This window comes from Coenobita brevimanus, chromosome 14 (assembly GCF_032717465.1).
Source record: "Coenobita brevimanus isolate Jiangsu-jjx chromosome 14, ASM3271746v2, whole genome shotgun sequence".
In the NCBI taxonomy this organism is placed as follows: Eukaryota; Metazoa; Arthropoda; class Malacostraca; order Decapoda; family Coenobitidae; genus Coenobita; species Coenobita brevimanus.
In genome coordinates this window covers 55,308,287-55,332,977 of record NC_136967.1, presented here as the reverse complement: position 1 = coordinate 55,332,977, position 24,691 = coordinate 55,308,287, and the positions used below count along the sequence as shown (strand labels likewise).

General features: G+C 41.7%; 1 protein-coding gene across 1 annotated transcript in view; it reads right to left on the bottom strand.

Annotated features, from left to right (window-relative positions):
- The window catches only part of LOC145389708 (uncharacterized), an 82,813-nt gene that overhangs the window by 15,128 nt on the left and 42,994 nt on the right, over positions 1 to 24,691 (bottom strand). The window contains exon 2 of the mRNA XM_080264913.1: positions 13,337 to 13,541. Coding sequence (XP_080121039.1) covers positions 13,337 to 13,541 — 205 coding nt within the window. The remainder of the gene's footprint in view (positions 1 to 13,336; positions 13,542 to 24,691) is intronic.

Below are 24,691 nucleotides of genomic sequence, written 5' to 3'. Positions count from 1 at the left end.
CTCAGTTATATCAGTGCCACCACATGAAGCGTCCCTCTTCAGCACAGCCTGTTGTCACCGAATGGATAATTAGTTACTGTACTGTCAAACTCACCTCGATTTTCCTCAAACAATAGGCTGATCAATCATTCCATTTGCACCACTGTAGTATCCTAAGTCACATCATCACCTCCTCCACCATTACCACCACCACAGTCTTTCACCACCACCACCATAATAGCTACCACAACAATCCATCACCACCACCACCATCAAAGTAACTACCTCAGCCATCCATCACCACCTCCATCATAATAACTACCACAGCAAACCACCACCACCACCACCACCACCATCATAATAACTACCACCACAGTCATCCATCACAACCACCACCATCAAAATAACTACCACAACAATGTGTCACCACCACCATCATAATAACTACCTCAGCCATCCGTCACCAGCACCATCATCAAAATAACTACCACAACAATCCATCACCACCACCATCATCAAAGTAACTACCACAACAAACCGGCACCACCACCATCATAATAACTACCACCACATCCATCCATCACCACCATCATCATTATTATAACTACCACAGCACTCCATCATCCCCACCACCAGCACACTCCCCCATCTGGAGCAATAGCGCCTCATAAATGCCGTACTCCTACCGACAAATAACTTTCCCAGGCCGAGCCACTAACACAAGTAAAGTTCATTATCTCTCCCCAGTCTGTTTTCTCTTCCCATCCTCCCACCCACGCCTACAAACAGGACAGGCCCACACAGTAATCATCTCCATCAGTCGCCATCTCCAGATTTTGTCACCGTTACCCCAAATGCTGTCATGAATCGTCCTGGATCTCGAGACCTGTCCACTTTAGGGCGAGGATGTAAAGTTTGTATTCCTATTCGTGTTAGTGTCAGACGATTTTACTCAGTGTAGATTGAGGAAACCGCTCAAAGTCAGGGGGTTTGAAACAATTTCTTAAACCTATTCTTTTCGATATCATCTTTTAATTTCATTCTTGTTTTTATTCAGCCAAAGTGAGGCGTCTTGTAAGGTAAACTAGCAGAAATGATACAAATACAGTGCTCTCCCAGAATGTAAATGCTATTCGAAAACTAGTCATCGGCCCAAATAATTTGATTGTTAACCCAGCGCAAGTAATATAGATGTTGGTTCAAATAATGAGTGTTGGTTCAGGTAAGTGCTGGATTAGGCAATGTAAATGTTGGTTTAAGTGCTGTCTCAGATAACATAAGTATTGAAGCACGTGATGTAAGTATTGGCTCAAGTGTTAGTTCAAGTAATACAAATGTTGGTTCAAGTGTTGGTAAGCAGTGCAAGTGTTGGCTTAAGTGTTGGCTCTTGTATTCTAAGTGATGGCTCAAGTGTTAGTTTAAGTATATAACTGTGTGCATTGTAAGTGTTGGTTCAAGTGTTAGCTCAAGCATTGTAAGTGTTGACCCAAGTAATATGAGAGATAGTTCAGATGTTGGTAAATAATGCAAGTATTGTCATAAGTGCTAGCTCAGGTAATGAAAGCGTTGGTTCAAGTGTCAATTTAAGCACTGTAAGCGCAAATATTGTAAGTTATCGCTCAAGTGTTGGCTCAGGTACTGTGATTGTAAGTAATGTAAGTGCTAGCTCAGATGATGGATTAGGTAATGTACGAGTATTTATTGGCGCAAGGAATGAAAGTGTTGATAAATGTAATTGCTGGCTCAAGTAATGTAAGAGTAAGTGTTGCCTCAAGTAACCAAAGTAATGTAAGTGTTGGCTCAAGTAACAGGTGTAAGTAATGTAGGTGTTGGCTGAAGTGATGTGTAAATAATGTAAGTGCTGGCTGAAGTCATGCAAGTGTTGACGCATAGAATGAAAGTGTTGTGTGGGCAAAGATGGCCTCGTCCCCGTCATCAAAGCATCGCCAGGACACAAACACCACCATAAACATCAGTAAGTCACCATCCCCATATTTCTGTTGGGTAAGCATCACCATCATTACCCGCATCGCCATCTCGCTACAACACCACAATCGCCTTCATCTTAATGGCCACCTTTCCTTTGACTTCACTGCTGCTGCCACTATGATTATCGCCGTAATCGAGGCATCCTCATCCTCATCACTCCAACCGCCAGAGCATCACCATCATCGTAAACACTAAACACAAGAGCAAATAAGTAAATAAACCTGATCTGTTAACACTTACTGATACTGAAGGTGGGTGCAGTGAGATCGGTAGATTAATAAGATATTTACTTAAACAACCATAATGTCTAGTTGGCTGCATATAAGTATTATCTATTCGATATTTAATCGTATAGTAGCCACTAGGTATTTAGGTAAGAAATAGCTTAGCTTTCTCATAAAGTTTTTGATAAGGCATGGGACATTCTCAAAGGACCATACTTTCTAGAGAGATGCATATAAATATTATCTACTTAACTCTGACTTATGTTATTGCTACTTGAGTTGAGGGAAGAAATTTAGGGAAGAAATAAAACTTTACCTCACTGTAGTTGAATATTTTTGATAGCCGACGAACTTTTGTGACCAGATGCTTACGGATAAATACAGTATATTAAATTTATCTTATAGTCGCTACTGGAGCTGAGAAGAGAAATTTAGGTAAGAAATATATCATAACTCTCCCCTAATGCACTCGAGAATATTTTTACCGCGATCACAGCCTCCCTCTTACCCCCAGCGCTGATGGATTGCCTTGGATTGGTATCTTAATGAGCGTTGAAATTCCTAGCCTAATGCGTGCTGGGAAACCACTCATCATTTATCATCGCGCTGACCGAAATGGCTTTTAAATCGGAGTTCCGCTCGTCTCTCTCAAAGCGTAACCTACACTTTTACTCGGCAGCGGTGGACAAATCCCTCACAGACGCAATGTGTAGGGTGGGACTGTCATCGCAGGGTTCGACGGAGGCTCAGACAGCGACAGCAGCCTTTAGAAAGCGTAGAAAGGAGCAAAACACCTCTCCTTCCCCACTGCTTTAGGCTATACATGTAAAAGTTATCCATTCGGTAGTTACCAGATTAACCCGTGTCTGGTAATGCTGCTAATCGGCCCGTAATGCCCCACCTAAATCACGTCTAATGGCCCCCCACCGGACAAGTGACGGCCATAATTAATTGCTGATATCAGTTTATTGCCGGTGATTACCCAAGAGCCTGTAAGTGGTGTGGCGGGTGAGTGAACAAGGGTGTGTGTGTGTGTGTGTGTGTGTGTGTGTGTGTGTGTGTGTGTGTGTGTGTGTGTGTGTGTGTGTGTGTGTGTGTGTGTGTGTGTGTTGAGACTAGTACCAACGAAAGTCTGTGATGGTGATAGTAATGAGGAAAAAATAGCAGTGAAATGTGGTGGTGATAGTTGCAGAAGTGGTGTTGATGACAGCGCATAGTGTGTGTGTGTATGTGTGTGTGTGTGTGTGTGTGTGTGTGTGTGTGTGTGTGTGTGTGTGTGTGTGTGTGTGTGATAGTTTTGAAATGTGGTAGTGATAGTTACAAAAACCGTTCAAAACTAATGCTGTAGCTCCTGTGATTGTAGTTACAGTGGTGAAGCAGACAGATGTGGTCGTGGTGGTGATTATGGAACTATGGCAATTTGTGATGATGATGGTAGTTATGGTGCCACTGGTATCCATCACAGAGGCATTTAGGCTAAATATGACAGGGTTTATAGTGCTGGTGATTATGATGAGTCGCTGTAGTTTATATGGTGGTGAATGATAAGGTGATACAGTGGATATAATACTTACAGTGAGGGAAGGCTTCAGTAAATAGGTGTGTTGTTATAGCCAGGATGAAAGTAAACAGATTATCAGTCCTAATGAATTCAAATCAAGGGTTTTTATTTCTTTTGACTTACTGAATGTTTATGAGTGAGCACGATGGAATGGCCTTGTGGTGGTGTGGTTAAATGGTTTTATAACTAGGCCTGTCAGTTGACTTGCAGATTTGGTGGATCCCTGATGAACTGGATGATTAACTGAGTGTCTGTCGACCTAGTAACTAATTAGCCGACTGTATAATAAGTTAACAGCATGATTTACGGCATCACCTGCGCACAACACCCACACCCACTCAACCAAGCTCACACATAAATTCACTCGTCACACCCACATATCACACATACACTCACCCACAATATCCACACCCACCAACCACACCCGGACCTAATCACCACACTCACTCATCACATTCCTACACTCATTATATCCACACCTGCACCCCCTCACCCACCTCATCCACATGCATTCCACCACACCCACAAGTACCCACCACACCGACACCTACGCATAACATCTGCACTCACTTGGTTTTCCCATCTACTCTTCCCCTTCACTTCCTTCCTTAAGTCCTCAAACCGTAAGATAATTATGTTAAAAAGGCCAATTCTTATCGCCCCATCTTATCGGAGACCAAATAACGTAACAACTAGAGGTCTTCGGTGGTAATTGCAGCCTCGATAATATTATGATGTCATGCTGGGAAATAGCGATGGCTCGGGGGAGTAGCTTGGCTAATAATTTTTCTCCGTATTTTTTTTGTACCCCAATCAGCCTCTATTTCACAGCGTGCTGACAATAATAACAGCCCTCCCTTCGAATTTCCATTAAAAATAACCAATATTCGGGCCGGGTAAACACTTAATTGCATATGGAATTTTTCAGGGCTGGGGTCCCCCGAATTAAATGGTTAGGGCGGATCTGCATAATACCCCCACGGCTACCTTACCCTCCCTTCACCATACATCGTGACGACCCTCTACTTCCACCCGAGCTGAATGGTCCATAAGGTAGAGTAATAGGTGGTTAATAAGCGAAGACAATTTTCATGATTATCGCTAAACCCCTGCACAGTTTGAGGGAGGAGCCAAACGCATGAGGCAAATACAGGACATAGGTAGTCTAGAACAGGGTCATGTGGTGCGACTATCAGTGTGCGTAACAAAATATTCGAATAAAATTTTGCATGAGAGTTTTCCGTAATGTTATTTTTAGAGACGTTTACAAAATTTCCAACTGTTTAAGCAATTTTATTTTATCATGCACAGGGATGATGATGTGCTAAATGTAATCCTGACATGCTTTCTGTTACATAAAGATTTCTGAAGATTAGTACAAGTGCAATTTTCTGTAACACTCAGTACAAGTAAAAGAACGATTTTGGGAAGGGATGCAAATTAAAGGTACTGAGTAAAATATTTTGAAATCAAGTGAACTTAGGAACAGAAGTAAATTTAGTTGGATATAGAAATGGGATAGTTTGATCTGTGAAAACATTTGTACTTACAGTGCGCCAGAACAAAAAGACACACACACACACACACACACACACACACACACACACACACACACACAAAGCCCACTCTAAGCTTCTAGTCAACTCTTCATACAGAAGCTGTAAAAGGCAGTTGTTAAGTTACTTTTGTTTTTCACTCTGGATTTAATGTATGATGCCCAATTACAAACTCCGGTGTTCAAACTGCGCGCGCGCACACACACACACACACACACACACACACACACACACACACACACACACACACACACACACACACACACACACACACACACACACACACTCTCAACTTACTGCAATAGGGAAAGATTTCTTATTAAGGACAAGTATAATGGATTTCCTGAAGGTATTATATTGGCTCACATAATTTCCCGTCACGGGTTTCAATTCAATCTTGCAACTTGGATATTGAATGTTACTAGCATGCACATGGATAGAGACAGAGGCGATGTTCAGTGAGCGCTTACTATTGAAGGCTGAGGTCAATGTATAAGCAGGTGGAAAAAATAATTGCTGGATTAAATGAAGAAGTATCGAGGGTGAGTTTATAAGAGTTGATATGACAGTAAGTACATTAATTTTGATGGTTGAGGAAAATATTCTCGCCCAGAAACAATTGCCTGACGAGATGATTGAAAGTATGAGGTGAGGAAATGCATAAATTATGGGAAGAAAAGGAGAATGGAAAAAGAAAAAGACAAATTGCAAGATCTCCAGAACAAAGAGTGGATAATTAGATCACACATCTTCGTAATTATGACGGCTTCCGGGTCAGCCCATTCAAGGTTATGCAAACTCAGCAAAATACGATGATTTTTAGGAGGATTTATGATGGAAAATGAGGAACGAACAGATAAGTGTCAAGTTATTGGTCTTTCATTATGTTCATCACTGACTCTGGTTTTATATTTATCCACTCAGAGACAGACGTCAGGGGTCGGCCTCAAGGTCATTTTTTACTGATGCTGTTAGGTAATAATGTAGTGTTCATAATTAAGATACCGGTACTCCATTCAGTCACCATCTAGTCCTTTATTGGCCCATCACGAGCGTTTGGACCCGAGGAATGGCAGGTACTTGTGGCGACGGGGACCAACCACTGCCCCTGACCAGCATTATATGAGCAGGTAACTCCGATCATCCCTCGGACTTCGACCAGTAAGGTTATCTGGGATGGAGCACCATAACCCACTAGGCCACCAAGCGTCAATTTGGTGATTTTATGATTACCATCTATCGCAGTAAATGGTTTCATGTTTTAAAATAAATTATTTGGCTTATAATCAAACGCTGAGTCCCAGAAGGTTGCGTTGTATTTAATGTGTGAATAGAGAACGTCCCTGCATGTTACAAAAAACATCAATTATTGTAATTAATTGCTTTCACGCCCCTCGTTCCATATAAATAAGGCAGAGTGCAGCTTGTTTTATGGCAGATGAATGACAACAGGACATAAAGTTTGCTGTGTCGAAATGTACTAAAACGATACTAAGTAAAAAAAAAAAGGTTTCAACATTTTTAATAACTAGGACTCGCTGCACCACAAATTGGTCTGGTAAAAGTTTTTCGGTAAACTCAAGAATATTTAAGAAAGTTTAAGGTAGGGAATAAAAAGGAAATAGGACACTAGGCCTAGATTAGATGATTAGACAGTGCTGTGAATAGCTGAAATCATTGAAATTTTATTCACATGATGAAATATATTGTGAAGATGCAACATTTTCGGCCAGACCTGGAGCCCTTCATGCTTAAGTGAATGAAGAGGGTCAAGGACAGGCAGAAAAGATACCTTCAAAATAACTACTTTCATTATGTGAGTATAATTTCTGTCATAAAATCCACTACCAATGCACTCACTAGGAGACACAAGAAGGGAGTGATGTGTTTGCTACTGTGGAATGTGACTGCGATCCCGACCACTGGCTTGAGTGTCCGGAGCGAACTGGTACTCATATTCAGATTTGCAGTTCAGAATGGGACCAACATCAAGCCTTGCACAATGTAAGATGCGTCTCACTGCTGTGTTCACTGAGTAGGATAACTAGTGAGTGGACTGTTGTTCTTGTGGTACTCGGTTTCATTGGACCACACACACACACACACACACACACACACACACACACACACACACACACACACAGATAGATAGATAGATAGATAGATAGATAGATAGATAGATAGATAGATAGATAGATAGATAGATAGAGAGAGAGAGAGAGAGAGAGAGAGAGAGAGAGAGAGAGAGAGAGAGAGAGAGAGAGAGAGAGAGAGAGAGAGTAGCTACACTCGTTTTACCATAACTTGGCCCAGATTTTCGTCCTTTTGCAGCATATTTCACGTAGCTCAGTGGTAGAAAAAGACAACACTGATCCTTTAACAATCTTGCCATTGCACCTCTTCGTGAATAGCATCATATTCCAGTGTTTATCTCTTATTCTGCATGCCAGAAGGACGAATGGCAATTTTAGGACAAGTTAGAGTAAAAAGGGTATAGTGAACAGCAGATGGAAGCAGTGGTGAAACACCAGCAGACCGGAATAAAGCAGAAAAGAAAAGTCATCATCATAGTGCAAGGAACAAGACTTTTCACTTTCTTGCATTTACTGAGGGATCTTAAACTCATTGGATTGTTACTTAAAGCCCTGTTGAAGTTGCCTGAAGTTTAGCTCCTCACAGCGACGAAGGAGAATACTGTTATCCCGGTCAAAACAAATGGCTAACCCCATCTAAGCAGCGTATTGTAGCGTGTGTGTGTGTGTGTGTGTGTGTGTGTGTGTGTGTGTGTGTGTGTGTCCCCTTTCCTACCTCCCTAGCGGCAACCCAGCCCAGCCAGCTAAGCACCCTCGCGAGACAAGATGCAATCGTTCACCCGTACGATGGAATAAATTGCTAAGTGGCCGCGCAATTGAAAGCATAAATAAGTTGGTGTGGATTCATGGCCCCTGAGTAGCTCCTAATACCCGGGGATCGGCAGGCTGACTAACATGATTAGTACCTGCCTTGCCGGGACTCTCCCTTGCCAGCTGCGCGATGCCAGACCCTCAGCGTTGCACCACACTCGAGTCCTAGGTAGCTACAAGATGAGCTGAAACGAGGATCTGCCTCCCACATTATACTAGTCATTTAGTCAGGTTCTTCAGGTATATTGATAGACGTCAGTGGTAGCGATTGAAAGTAAAAGCTTCGTTCACTGGAAATCCTGGCTCCGGCAACTCCCACCGCGCGGTCTATTAGCGTCGTATTATCCACAATACATATAATTAATGAGACTAACCATCGGGGAGCTCCAGGGGTAACAGCGGCCTGATGTCTGGATCTAATTAGACAGGGCCAAAATCGCTACCATTCTGCAGGTGATCTCTTAGAGCGCGTGGGAGAGGACAGCCTGTGGCTGCAGAGGGTTTCAATTGACATTATAAGTGCATTTATGTTGTGTTCTTCAGTTTCGGAAATATTCGATTAAAGGGGTCTTGGCTCTGCACAACTGCCTTTAGATCTCCTTAGATTTTCTGCCTATTTTCGTGTGTTTTGGCCTAAGCAGTCATTCACAGACACGAGCTTTATACGCCGTCCATTTTAACTTGACCTAAAATTGCAATACCTCCATCGTAAGTATTGAGATGTTGCAAAAAAAATTAACAGAAAACTGTGCTAGTCAGGATGGAGTGCTATGGGAAGGGTGTAGAGCTGTAATATTGACGTATTCTGTCACTATGCTATGCTAAGTAGCCTGCAAAAGGACGAAAGTCTCTGCCAAGTTAAAGTGGAGGAACTAGAGCGATTGTTTTTTCTGACTCGGTTGTGTAGCCTACCTCTGAGCCATCTTCACTCCCTCCAAACCCGTTTCTGATCATCTTCATCCGTATTTGTACGCCCTTATAAGCTATCTCAACTCACTTGGCTCTTTTTCAGGATATAGTAATGTTTTACAGCAAAATCTATGCCGTTTCTGTTCTCATTTTATAGATGATGCAGCCTTTATTAACCACTTCAGTAGCTACAAAATAAATATTCAAGTTTGTTGCTGAAATACTGACTGAAGAATGTATTCAACTATCTCTTTCACCCTGACGACTTAGTTTTGACTTTATTCTTGCTACTCCAGACGATTTTACAATTCAGTAAAGCCCTCTCGTACTGAAGAGGCTAGTGAAACTTATAGGTAACCCGTCCAATTAAAAAATTTTTCCTAATCAATATGAAATCATCCCAGAGTAACGAAGATAAAAATTAAAGTATGTTACCGTAGTGACGAGGAGTAGTAGTAGCATTTTCAACTCCAGGCTCATCTGTACGTGAATCCAGTGGTTTGTAGGCTGAAGTTACCCTTTTCATACAGCTCACCATCCTCCTTCTGGGGAGAGGGGGAGAGAGCTGAGAGACGACTGTATAACCAGGTAGCAGAGTTGCCAGGCCACATCAAGGCCACCGCGTTAAGGCGTCCCTCACAAGTACCACAGAGAAGGGGCTAAACTATCATTCAAGAGCTTTAACGTCCCAACCCTTTCCTTCTCAACTTAGAACGTGACTCAGAAGGCGGATCGTAAACAGCACTGCCGACTCTATTTCTATCGGGGTACTTAAAGCCAAAGGTGCTGTTATGTTGGGGAGTCTAATTCCAGTCCTCAGTGGCAAATATAGCCGTATTTCTGTTGAACAACTTTCTCACCCGCCGCCATATTAAGTGAAAATTTTTGTGCTGAGGAACAATGCACCCCCTCCACCCCCCCCAAAAAAAAAAAAATTGGAAAAATAGGTAACCAGTTCTTCATTTCCTCCAGCAAATTGAAAAATGAAAGCGAGAAAAAATGATGTAATCTGGTATGTGAAGTGTTTCTGATGATGAGGTGAGGGGAGCGCAACACACCCAATTTCGAGAACTTGGGAGGCTTAAACGCAATCAACTGTTGGATTCGCTTTCTATCGCTCCAGCGCCTGATTCACTGCAGAAGGAAGAGGAGAAAAAGGAGGAAATGGAAGAAGAGCAATAGGAAGAAAGGAGGAGGAACAGGAGCAGAAAGATGGGGGGGAGGAGGAATGAAGAAAGAAAAGGATGATGATGAAGATGAGGATGAGGATGAGAAGGGGTGAAGAAGACGAAGGGGAAGGAAAGGGACGAAGAACAAGAGGAGGCTGGGAGAAAGAACAGGAAAAAAAGGAATGGGAGGAGGAGACCTGATAGTAGCCCCAACCCTAGACTCTTATCCAACCAGCAGAAGAGCTGGCATTAGGAGCCGGTTTATGCATGCTTAAGTATAGTTTACAGGTCCAATTAATTAAATCCGGGATGATAGCAGGCCATTAGCGGTGATTCATAGGCGGGGTGAGACTCGAAGTGCAAAATCAGGAAGTTGAAGTTGGTAGATGATTTACTTCAAGTACGCCAACTGCAAATTAACTTAACTAGAGGAACCAAGACCTCTCTCCCTCCTTCCTCCATCTGCCCCTCTCCACCTCCAACCCACTCTCGTTTCACCAAATTACACTCTTATTGTTTTCTCATACACAGATTTCTTTTTTGGCTTCGGGACTGTGGTTGACTCACAAGTCATCGTTTCCCTTCCCTCCACAATGAGCAAACCTGTGATTAGAGTTCACTTTGTACTCGCAGAATGATTTACACTTGGCTCGTTATTATTCACATCACCGTAAGGCTGTTTGGGTTTCTTTACTCATGGGGAGCGGAATGCATCATATTTTTATTTTTCCCCACCTGATATTTATTTGCGCATTGTGGGGTGATATTACGCGGCATTTGTATGTATCTCGTAACCTCATCTCGCTCTTTTCCAGGGCGTGATCACCCGCAACCCAGCATTTTTGTACAGTCTCCCCCCTCGTAAAATTGGCAGCTGAATTATCACGTTGGGGGCTGAGATACGGTTGGATGTGATAAGTTTTCCAGGCCGATATATTCAACACTCGCACTCCTCACTTGGGAGCAGGTCGGGTAATTACAGTGGTTCGCTTCCATTTACCGAGCCCATCCCTTATCGCGAGTTGCAGAAGAGCTTGCTTGATATCCGATACTGCTAATAGATACTGAAAGCCGTTGAGGAGAAAATGTATATATAGATTACGGTAAATAGTATATAATCTACAGGACTTCTACGTCGTGCAAAGCTTCAAAGATTACGGATATATTTTACGTCCCAGGCGTATTTAATTATTTTTTTTTTGTTCCCACTATCTTTTCAGCTCGGATAAGTGAAAGCTGATCAGCAGGACTGGCGAATTTTCTTGATTAAACGTTCGGAAACCGTCTATAGTGCTTTTACCTTAACCTGGCAAAGAACATCAACCCCGTTCAGCTCTGTTGATGGTTAAGTGTAGTCAGCTTGAAGAATTGATTTAAGTTGTAACTTTGGAAGGTCGGTTTAATTCGTAACTTTGGAGGGTCGATTTAACTCGTAACCTTGGAGGGTCGATTTAACTCGTAACTTTGGAGGGTCGATTTAACTCGTAACCTTGGAGGGTCGATTTAACTCGTAACTTTGGAGGGTCGATTTAACTCGTAACCTTGGAGGGTCGATTTAACTCGTAACTTTGGAGGGTCGATTTAAATCGTAGCTTTGGCGGGTCGATTTAATAGTAACTTTGAAGGGTTGATTTAACTAGTAACTCTGGAGGACTCATTTAGCTAGTAACTTAGGAAAGTCTATTAATCTAGTAACCAGAGGGACGTACTCCTCTCCCCTAACTTAAGGTCATTGAATTTCATGCAAGCACGACTCAGTATTCCAGCTAGGGGAGTAGTCCAGTTCCATCAGGTGAAAGCAGACTGACGGAAGGGATCCGAAATGAGTGGCTCTAAATGACATGATACGAGTAGAAAACCGAGGGCGTGCCAACACAAACAGGGACAGGGGGACTCAAGATAGCAAGGGACCTGTTTCAGGTAGCACATGAGGCTTCGTAGCACCTTTTCCTTATTGATTTATGAGGTATTTTACATCTTAACATTCTCTTACTTGATATTCGTATCGTTTTAATATCGATGTTGTTTGTATCAGTAACGTACAAGATGATACTGAGGTGCAATATGCAGAATGAATCACTTAACCACAGGCGTTACAAAATTCCAAAAGCCATTTAGAATACGACTCAAATATTATTATACAGATGTGAGTGACTCCGGTAATTTTCGACTCCATGAAGCTGTAAATCCCGAAGCTGAGGAAGTGCAGTGATCAACATAAGTCCAAGGAGATGTGTGTGTGAATTTCCGTGAAGTGAGTGTGAGGGCGCGCCACATCGGGTTAGCGCAGCCAGACGCCAGTTATCGCCAGCATATCTCGATTCTCATCTTGGGTGAGCATGAGAAGTGTTATTTTCTGCCTGAACCTAGTTTATGAGAGGCGTCGCGACCACATGGCGAAGGCGCTTTGGGACTTGCAGCGCTTGTCGCCCTAGCACTTAACCTCTTGCATCCCATAACTTCATTTTCATTTATTTCATACTGTCTGTAAAAGAATATATTTAGTTTAAGGAAGAATTTTCGGAGTAGAGACTGCTGTGGGACCTGCTGCACGGGTCACCTCAGCACTTACTCTCCTCAGTCCAATGGCTTCCTTTTCAATTAATTCTTGGTGTCTCCAAAGACTGTATACAGTTTAATGAAGACTTATCGAGCTGAAAGGATTAGAAACAGCCATGTTTTTTTTTAACCCTTTCGGCAACTGGGGTTTCTCTTAAACTGATTTGATTCGACGGCAGGAAGATGATTAAACTACACAGGGCATCGTCGAAGGAAAGAGATTAATCCTGGCCCAGCCCTGACCTGCGACACCTCAAATGTCAAGTGTCCTGCAACTGCTTGTGTCACTGACAAGGGAAGCACCAAAACATTCCCGTAGATTGGGACATGTAATCGTCGTATCTACGAATCCGAATCCCTGTTTCGGTTCAAAACGCGAACAGACTGGGATAAAGAGATTTTGGCTAAAGGTCTCGCAGACGGCACGAGTATTAACCCAGGGGATGTCTCTGTTCAAGAACAAATATAAAAATGTTATACCACCAACCGTCTGTTCTGGTACCAGGTCTTGACCTGGGTGTCTGTCAGGTTGAGCTTGGCCGCCAGCTCCATTCGGTCCTGCACACTCAGGTACTTCTGCCGCTCGAAGCTCTTCTCCAGCGTCTGCAGCTGGTGGTCCGTGAACGCTGTCCTCGCTTTCCGTTGCTTTTTGGTCTTGAGGCTACAGTCAGAGGAGCGTATCGAGGGGCATCCTGTTCGGAAAGAGAAGAAAGGGCGTCTTAATGTAGGTTAACCTACATCATTGCTTTTCTTCATTCTTTAGTCTGTGGTGAATAATTCACAAAAAGTTCATGCAGAGATTCATAGCTCTATACTGATGGCAATATTACAACATGTATCTGAATTCAGCCGGTCTCTATAAACATCATCATTCTGTTTATGTGTCATATACCAACAACACAGCAGAGAGCTTCAATGCATAGTAATAAATATCGTACATTTGAGTCTGTTGAAATGAAAAACTGGCAAGGAAGTCTCTGCTTCACTTAGCCACGTCCTGAGCATCCTGTTGCTAGCTGTCACCAGCATTACGCTTGGCAATGAGAAACGGAATCCCCTGAACGTGACTCAGTGAAACGATATAATTTTTTTTTATATAGTTTTTATTCTGTCCCGATCGACTGGACAATTTGCGTCAGATTATGTGTACCAACATCAGTGTATATTGGTTTTTATATCTAGCTAGAAGGCTGATACCTACACAAGAGTACCGAATCGTTTTACACCACTGTTTGTGAAAGTATGTTCACGACAGTATTGGTAAAGCTAATTTCTTTTTCTCACTTCCTTCTCCAGACGACCACAGCCGCCATGTGATATGAAGCAAAGTAAAAATTCGGAAAATATCGTATTACAGGCGGTGGGCCGAAAACCTTATATACCCTGGTTCCCGGTATGAGTAAGAGGGGCGGGGGGTTGAGGTCGGGTTGGCAGGCAGATATAAGAGCTTCTCCTTGTCAGTCCTTAGGCGACTGGAACTTCCTGCAGGTGTTTGAAAACCTACTATCGAAATTTTTATGCAAATTTTAAGCTCACTTTTAGCCCTGTTGTAAATATAAAACTAGTTTCATTTTACTTCTTTTTAGGTTTACGTGAGAGCAGGTTCGTCAGTTGGCTGTGCTTCTTTGTTTATATTTACTTTGTCCTCCTCGGTCGTGATCAGGCCAATGTCATTTCCGGTTGCGCCACCCCTGTCCCTCCCTCTTCCCTCCCCACCCTTCCTTCCCTCCATTGTAATAGAGGAGAAGGGTGGTGTGATGGAGGAGGTGGGGTGGGGTGGGGATGAGGGTGGTCAACAGCGCCCGTAAACCGAACCCTGACCCGTGCCGCTCCAGTGCTCCTAAGATGTCCCCCTCACCACAGACCAGCCCGCGAGAGGCCATTCTCAGACACTCGCGTTTAATGTCATGTTCGTAACCCAACACAAATGATTAACACTGAGATGACGAGAGGCCACTCCTCCTCTGAATAAAACTTACTGGCGGAAGAGGGAGGAACGTTCTTAAGTTTTCCGTCGTCGTTCAAAGGTTAGATTGTCTAATTTAGATTCCTTAAACTATGCATAAATTGTAAAGAAGTAACTCCTTAAAAATCTAAATAAATTTTGCACACTGCGCTGCATTGGAAAATTTAGGATTCTTATTTCAAGAAAGTGACACCTAAATGTGTGCATATTATGCACTGAGTATTCGTGTAAACCAAACTATATTTAGAGTGACCAATGTCTAACTGAGAAAGGGAGGTAAATCGAGAATTATGCTAAAGACTACGTCACCTCCTGGAGAACGCGAACAAGGAATGATTTAGGAGTATGAGGTAGGAAGTAAAGTGATAAAAGTGACGGCAGGGAATGGTACAAGAAACCCTACGGAGATATCACTGAATACAAACAAAACGCGTACGAACAGACAAAAGAAAGCGCACTTACACATAAATTCACACGCAAACTCCCTCACACTAAAGATACGTGAAGCGTACAGATGAAGTTGTAAACACATACTGTAGACAACAAAATCAATGCCCAGAAAACGTACCTGCCCCACCATCAATTGCCAAAAAAGACTTCTCTGTAGCACCATTCGTTCATCGTGTGAATGGCCAGTATAATGGGAATTACTTTAGATACGTATTTCGTGTCTAATGCTATTCATGGTATCTAGGCACTTTGAGTTAACAAATTGCTGGGAATTTCTTTTTCTCCCGATGGTGTATGAATGTGAATTGTAGAAACATCATTAATTTCAAATAAAAAGAGAGTAGTGAACCACTTATCTTAACGAAGGCAGTTATCAAATCTCCTCTGGACACATCCATACATTCTAATGCTTGGCGGCCAAACAGCAGAAACTCTGGCAAATGCATCAGCAAGTGTGCACAAATAGATCGGTCTTCCTTAAAGCGAGGATGTCAGAATAAACAGAAAGGCAAATTTCGAATGCTCGCTGTGTCCAACAGTAAATCTGTTCACCTTATGTGGAAAAGAGACCATATTCAAACCCACAGTACTCATTCTTTCCAAATAACAAACTGCGTCTAAGGTCGGAGTCTTATCCCCACTCATGCACATTAACCCCTTCAGCCGTGTTTTTTTTTTTTTTTTTTTTTTATGAGCAACATATAAACATCTGACGTTATCCAGAATAAAAGAAGGAATTAGCCACTGGGAGGCATTCTTGCATGAAACGGAAGCTTATTTGCACTCTTTCCTCAGTGATTATCTTACTTAACTCTTCATTCTTTGTGTAATGTTGTTTAGACCTTCGTATTTTGAATGTAGGCTGCATGAACAACTTACAGAAGAACATTAACATGATGATAGCATGAGGAGTATTATCCATCGAGGCTGGCAAGAATACAAACCATGGACTCTAAGTTAAGTGATAGTTACTTACTAGTTGTTATGCAAATATCGACATACACATTGCTATACTCAAACACTGTCTCCCTTCTTTAAACACACACACACACACACACACACACACACACACACACACACACACACACACACACACACACACACACACACACACACACACACACACACACACACACACACACAGACTACGCCTTATCCGGGTTAGCAACGCTCAGGTATCATAGAGCTAGCGTCCAACAGGTTGAAACCAGAGAGCAAATTCTTACACGTAAAAGTGAGTTTAGGGAGGCAGTCTGGAGGCACCGCACAGACCACGGCTTCCTGGCTCCCCTTACCTCTTGAGAATGGTGTCTGGTGAAGGCTTCATGATCCCCAGTGTTTCTCTCTCTCTCTCTCTCTCTACCAAGGAATAATATCTGATGGAATCTGGCAGTGAAACTTCAAGATTTTCAGTGATTAATTCATCTGTCGACCTGTCTATTATATATCCATCTATCTATCTCTCTCTTTTTCTCTGACTATCTGTCTGTCTCTCTGGCTTCTTTTCTGTGTGTCTACCTGTGTTCTTGACTATTTTCTTCCCCTCTGATTGCCTTTACTTTAATTTATCATTTTGTGACAGACAAAATCTCAGAATCTTCAACTGGTCTACAACAGTTTGGAAATATTTCTGTTCACCTTCCTCTATGCAGAGTTATTGATTCCCTCACCCCAGCACTCTGTCATATTTACTTAACCTCCTCACCCTTCTACGACTCACACTCAGATTAATAAAACTGTCTAATATTAGTTACAATAGTACACTAGACTTATTCCCACCGTGGGAGAGTTAGTGGTGACTGTCTAAACTCTCGCATGACTTTCTCAGCCTGGAAATGTTCAGGCTAAGAGCAGACTGTAATTAAGGTCATTCTCCTAATATTTCATCTTGTGTTTACGTTTGTCTATTGTATCAAGCCAGGCTCTCGTGAATCTCCTTTTCAATATTTTCTCACTGATTATTCACGCTTCTTCATCCAGCAAGGAATCCTTAATCAATTTTTGGAAGTATTAAAGATGCAGTATATTTGCAAGTCCTCCCTGACCTTCCCCACGGCGTTTTATAAAGGTGAACAAGAAATGCGGAAATCAAGGGCTTCCATTATCAACATAAGAAGGATGGAGGTATCTTGTTCGCTTCCCAGTGTTTTTCTCTGTTATAACCGACGGGAAAGGGTTTGATATTTCAGAGCACACCAAAACTTTGATAATTTTTCTTCTTCACCATTTTTTCCCCTTTTCCTTTCAAGCCACATATTAGTTGCTGGCGAGTTTTGCGAAGAGTTTTGCGTTATGGTTTTCGTCAGAGGGTCTTTTTTCTTTGATCGACTTCCTAATTGTCACTTTGCACTTACAATCACATCCAGAGTCTTGAATTGTTTGGGATATTTAACAATTTTATGCAGCGGTTCTTCAAGAAAACACACACACACACACACACACACACACACACACACACACACACACACACACACACACACACACACACACACACACACACACACACACACACACACACACACACACACACACATTCTAAAAGAAAAAATCTACCTCTATATTTTTTGTACTGTGGCGTCAAGAAAAGGTATCAGCTTCCCATAACCCTCTAAAAAAAATGCTAAAATAAAACTCCAAGGTGTGGGCGTTGTTATCGGAGACGTGATAATGAGCCTCGAGTTATAGTTTCTTCGGGGCTTCAGTTCTTGGACACGGCGGCACCTTGGATGGTCCCCTGAGAGCGATAGCCATCACATCCCAAATTTATAAACCCTCCGAGGCCTGAGCTGTAAATAGAATGGCATGTATATAGGTTGGTCTTCCATTCAATAAGGTATCAAACACTTCAGAACTACAATGACTAAATAAATAAATAAATAAATAAATAAAACTGTGGTATTGGTTATCAGGTAGAGAGAATCATCATTTAAATTGGTAGGGATCTTTTGCAGGAACGACCCCAGGGAAGGCGACCGTCCAGGGTGCTGTCAGGTACCGTTGGGGACAAAATATCGCCCACCATTTCACTGTGTTTACTTCACTCTTAGGCCTTGTCGGTCAATTTCCTCCCTGACGTGTGGTGTCAAAGAAGCTTATTTAGGGGCAAAGATGTATATCAAGCCTCTCCACTAAGCAATATTAGCCAGCAGAGGAAAGTAAGACGCAGAGATGAAATGTTAGGCGAACTTTTGGCGAACTTTTTTACTCGATTGAACAAGGTGGAGGTAGGTGATGAGGGGATCTTGAGTCAGGTTACCTAAGGTTTCAGCTGCCTTATCTTCATGGAAAAATAATTTCTTTTCTAATCATATCTTTTTCCTTTAGCTAGTATGAGAATTAAAGAATATACTGGATAAACAAATATGGCTTCATCCCAGCCCATGCCTACTATAAAATTCTTACTTCTAGCCCACTTCCTTTGTATTCCTAATATACCTTGAATTAAGCTTCAGACTTTATCATTCTTCCTGTGTTAATGCCGATAAAGCAAGAGCGCATATATGAAAAACAGTTCTTATGTTTACCAGTATTTTGTCACTTATTCCTCACTAATGCTTTTCCAACACGAGACCTTCCTAAACTATATAAAATGGTCTGACGGAGATAATAATGAACCAGAAATGTAATTATAGTGAAAAAGTTAATGGAGACTGTTCCGGAATCAGTATACTATAAGTCCTCCATAGGCTGCATAAAAGAATCGGCTGGGGGGATGGGAGAATGATACTGTACAGGAGGGGTTAATGACGATTGCCTCTAATCCATTCAGTCGAGAAGTCCTTCCTCAGCTTTAAAAATAATTCATGTGTGACTGAGAAGACTAAAAAAAAAGGATATCATATTGTTACGAATTAAACCAAGAGGACTTTCAAAACCATTGCGCAACGAGAGGCGCGATAAATCCAGGGAGCTTCCTACGAGGGGGCAGCTTCTCAAAAATGCGATAAGGGCGAGGGAGGTGTAGGTATCACGACACAGGATCCCCACCGACCCCACCACCCAACCCTTGCGCAGCTTCCCTCCGTCTTCTCCCTCCACCCCGGCCACATCCTGGGTGTCCCTTACTCCAAGCATCTCACAGGGCCCTCCCAACCCGCCCACCTCACCGCAGGAATGAATGGTAGCGAAGGGGCGGTGTGGGTGGGAGGAAAAGTGGGGCAGGGTGTGGAAATGGAGAGAGAGAGAGAGAGAGAGAGAGAGAGAGAGAGAGAGAGAGAGAGAGAGAGAGAGAGAGAGAGAGAGAGAGAGAGAGAGAGAGAGAGAGAAGTGAAAAGTACCTCGCAAACAGGAGAGATAATGGGATAAGATGAAGCGAGGTGTAAAGGAGGAATGAGAGAGGATTTAGATAATGAAATACCGGAAAGGGAGATGATGGGGAATAATGGGTGTGGTGGAGGGTGCTGAAAGATGTGTATGGGATCAAGGGGGGAGGAGAAGTGTGGATAGACAAGAGAGATGGAACAGAAAATACAATGAAGAATGAAGTAAAAGAAAAGGAGAAAATGGTCGACAGAAGGAAAGACGTAGTGGTGGGAGTGGGTGGAGGAACGGAGCTGTGAGATAGGGGAAGAAATGAAATGAGGTGGAAAGGAAAAACACCGAGGCAGCAAGGTAGCAGAGAGAAGAGTGAAGAAATGGCATGAGAACAGGTAAAAGATTAGTTGGAGAGTAAGGAAGTAAAACTGGAGATAAACTGAGAAAGGAAGGTAATGATGATCAAGAAGCCACAGATGGTATGAGAGAAGAGAAATAAGGACAAAGCAACTAAAGTATTCAGCAATGGGAGACAGAGAAGGGATAGGGACAGGCGTAAGGATGGATATGGGATATGCCCAGGAGCACGCCAAGGGAGGAAAAGGAGATAAAGAGATAAAGGAGTATGATATCCACAACTGATAGTGATAAAGGTGTAATGTAAAGAAATCAGATCTATATATATAATGTTAGCTAAAGGCCACAGGGAAACTCGTCTTATCTACAATAAAAAATAATTAAGTCTAAACGACAATCGTGTGACGTTAGCTAGAATTAAATAGTTAAGTGCAATAATACCAGTGAAAGAGTTGCAAAAGATAAATTGGGCGAAAGTGTTGTGAAATCTTAATAAAAATCAAGCAAATTTTACTCGTAGTACACCCAGTCACCAGATTTCTTCCAAATTCATTCTTAAAAAGACGTGACTAAACATAATCAAAGAAACATAATTATTATCTGTAAGAAAGATTGTACACCGTTCGGATTCCTTGTATCACGAAAATTGCTTCAGTACTTCATTTGCCGCAACGTCAAGGTATTACTGCAGCTGTCGAATGAGACGAACATAGCATGAGAATATCTTAATATAACTTTTTTTCTGAGTGGAGGGTGGAGGGCGGGAGGGAGTGGTCTTGCAGGGGCCATAATGGGAGGAAGAACCAGTGAACTTGAGTGAAAGCAGATTCGGAACTATTTTCCAGGCAGAGAATCAGATGTACAGCTTATGAATCTCTCTGTGAGGGAGGGGGGGCGTAGTAGAAGAGTAAGTGTTTCGAGTATAAAGTGCTACGTGTTTCTCAGTTTGGCAGTCCAAGTAACAAAGGCTCCTAATTTTTGCGCTGAAAGTAGTCTGGGGGAGGGAGGGATTATCTGATTCCCGACACAACTTATAGCTCCAGGACTTTGCACGTAATGAAAGAAATCACCAAATTTGATCTGTCGGTTTGAATTTTGCTTTCTTTACCTGGAAGCTAAAAGAAATACAAAGAATGCAGCGGTATGAATGGCCATGGCTTGTATCTGTGTAATTATCAGAAGCGATTTAAATATTTATCATCTATTTTTGTATATGCACTACTTCAGTCCGAGGACATAGTAATATTTTTAACTTGTTTCTTTCAGTTGTATTCAATTTAGCTGAGCATCCTAATATTCAACCCCTCCAGTTGAGCAACCTCGAATAAACTGAACAAGCTATTACTGTCAAGCATTTTATTGTTCTTAGATTCTTTCTGTCTTTGATTACCACATTTTCTGTCACTAACACCCATGCAGTGATGTCTTATGGCTGCCTCTACTATGGCCCTTTTCTTAAATCATCACACAAAAATTAATAGCATGATTTATTTTTTTTTAAAACTGATCGCATCTCTTATTTCACTTGTTTTCATGAAAGGATTAACTTCACATGATAGAGAAGCTACGCACATTGCTACATCTTAATTTAAATTGGAAAACAGTACGTTTTACTTATCAAACACACACACACACACACACACACACACACACACACACACACACACACACACACACACACACACACACACACACACACACACACACACACACACACACAACAAACGAATACCTCAGCGGTCACTTTAGATGCAGAAAGGGAATAAGACATTATCTGGGGTTGGTAGTCTGATAAGTAAGACGATACATACAAGATAATGTATAATATCCGCCTTCCATTATAAACCGCGAACCCAAACACTGGTCATGATACACAATGCGCTCGGGTATCAGCTGTCTTGTCCATTAGAGGCGAAACCCAAGCCGGCAACAGACAGCTAAGTCCAGGCACAATAGGTTTGGTTGGTGGGTTGTGTGGCCGCCTTGCACTGCTGTGGCTCCGGCAAAAGTAGGTCGTCGCGGAGTCAGTCGTCTGTTCCAAATAATTTTGCAATAAAAAGTTTGTCGACATTTTTCTCTTGGTTGTGACTGTGGAAACTGCTATATGACACGTTTTTGTGAGATAGTAAGTATGAAGTACACAAAAAATGCCATGAGAGTAAAGGAAACTCACGTTTGGGGAGGAATGCAATATACGGAAGGAAGGACACAAAACTGGCTGAGAGTTGTCGGCGATATTTTGTTAGTGATAATACACACTTGCGTCGAAAGTTAAGAATAAACAGCGTGGCCTTTAGCAACGTGGAGGAAAACACCTTATGCATAAAGAATACCCAGGATTAATTTGACTCTTCACCTGTTATGTCCGCTAAAGGATTTAAATAAACAAAGTAAATTGTTTATTTCCATAACAAATATCCCAAGTGATTTACTTGTATATTAGTCGAGGCCTTGGCACACCTGTTAACTGGATCAGAACCTGTTTAGCTTGTTATTTGGGTTTAATAATGCTGTTAGACCTATTGGGCGAAGTATTTAAGGCAGTCTTTGTGTTCACTGTGCGTTATTCCTAAAGAGGTCTTCCTAGGTGAAACGTAAATTAAATCCTGCAGATTTTCTTGTAGTCGAAAGTTAGTTCTTTACATGATTTGCATACATACGAGCATTTACCTAGCTAAGAGGGAGATTAAGTTTGCTGTATGCAGGTGTATATCCACTATGCCTATATAATCATGGAATATACATTTCAGATTAGTGCTGTAGGCGGGAACAATAAAGTACTGTAGCAGTCTGTGGTGCCATTTTCCGATAATGAAGCCGTACATGGTTTTGTGTACCATGGTTGTTTGATTCTAGCCACGTCTTAGGTACATAGTTATCATTTGTATTAATTTGTTATATGGTTTCTGACGAATTTTCTCCAAAGCCTACAACCTTACAACAGGAGATCTGCAGTTAGTACTTTTATGAATATGAGTATTTGTTGAATTTGTTTTGTACGTAGGTGCAGCAACCATAAGGGATGTAACTGAGAAGAGTAAGTGGGGAGTAGAGTGGCTTAAGTAGAAAATTGGCACATGTTGCGAAATCTTTGATACGGAACAAAAGACTGAATACAGGGACTGGAAGAAGATTACATGAAGGTGCGTTTAGTGAGCAACTCTACTGTGACTTGAATGCAAAGTAAAGATTGCTACCTTTCCCATGGAACGCAATGACTTGACACATCTACAATGCCATTATGTATATCTGTGCAAACTGCCATGATTAATGATGTATATATGAGAAAACAAGATCCCTAAATTTATTTATGTGAATAATTTGACCTTTGACTCCATAAAACCGCAAAAAAAAAAAAAATAAAAAATAAAAACACGAAACAAAGAGTCTGAGGGATAGATGCCCAATGAACAACTGTATCTAGACTGAATCGGATTAACAAACTGAAAAGTGGTTGGAAGAAAAAGTGGAAGAAGAAGAAGAAGAAGAAGAAGAAGAAAAAGAAGAAGAAGAAGAAGAAGAAGAAGAAGAAGAAAAAGAAGAAGAAGAAGAAGAAGAAGAAGAAGAAGAAGAAGAAGATGATGATGATTATGATGATGATGATTTTGAAGAAACTGAGGTAATACAATATGGTCTCCAAAATAGTCAGGAGGCCATAAAATGAGGGTAAGAGCTTTGAAACTGAAACTGCTAAGGAATACTGGCATCTGTGTCGTGCAGGCTGGATAAGATAAAGAATTTGATAATCCACGACCATGTGAAGTAAGAAAATAAAGTAATCAAAGGGTAGAAGAAGAAAGGGTTTAAATTATGGTTACATTTTATTTTCAGAAAGGTTTGTGTGAGTGAATTTCAGTGTATGAGAAGGTGTGGAAGGAAAAGATGAACGCTATCCGATGTGGTATGTGAATCTGCGAGAAAGTGAGGGAAGAAAAACTTATTACCACTGTGACAAGTTTATTACTCTTGGTCGCACTGATTTCCTTTCATTTTACAGTACTTGTCTTGCTGTGTCCAATTATCCATCAATCTTCGTCGAACGTTGCTCAAAGAAGCGTTGGTCATCACACTCATTTCCACTGCCAATTTTTTTTATCTTCATGAATAATAGCTCAAAGGAAGCATTCATATAAGATCTTAATCAATTTTTATCATACCAAAGCTTCGGTGAATTATTGTAAGGGACAGTTTTGCATCGTTGTATTTTTTCACTTTAATATTCACTCTGGTTTCGAAGTGCTTGAAGATTTATAAGTAAGAATAAAGTATGACCAATCTTATGCAACGGTAATGCTCAAGTAAGTTAACGAATTCAACACCTGGGCGTGTATTTATTAACTCTTCAACCCTTAGGTTATGCATTTGACCGTCTGTGTATAATGGAACACGTCACAACCAAGCTACTGTAGAGTGACTGTTTGAGTAAAAAAATAATTATAGCAGTTCTTAGATACTTGTTTATTGCAGATTTTAGATGGAATTCTTTATAAACACAGCCCATGGAAAATTTTTGGTCATGTGGTACCCAGGAACAACAGTGACTCGCGCACTTCACAAGAGAAATAAAATAAAGGAAGGAAGAAGGCAAAAAAATGTGTGTATGAGGGAGGGCGGCGGTGGGGCTACCTGCGGCCGGTGTTAATTACTATTGTTGGCGGTCTGCGGTCCAGGCGACGATTATCTCCCGTGATAGATGAGGAGAAAAAAGATACCGTATTTCAAGGGAGACAAAGAGCAGATATAAAGCTTGAATTTCAATCTGGACAGAGAAAAATTTTAGTCTGGGAAGGGAGGAGGAGAGGGCGGGATGAAGTG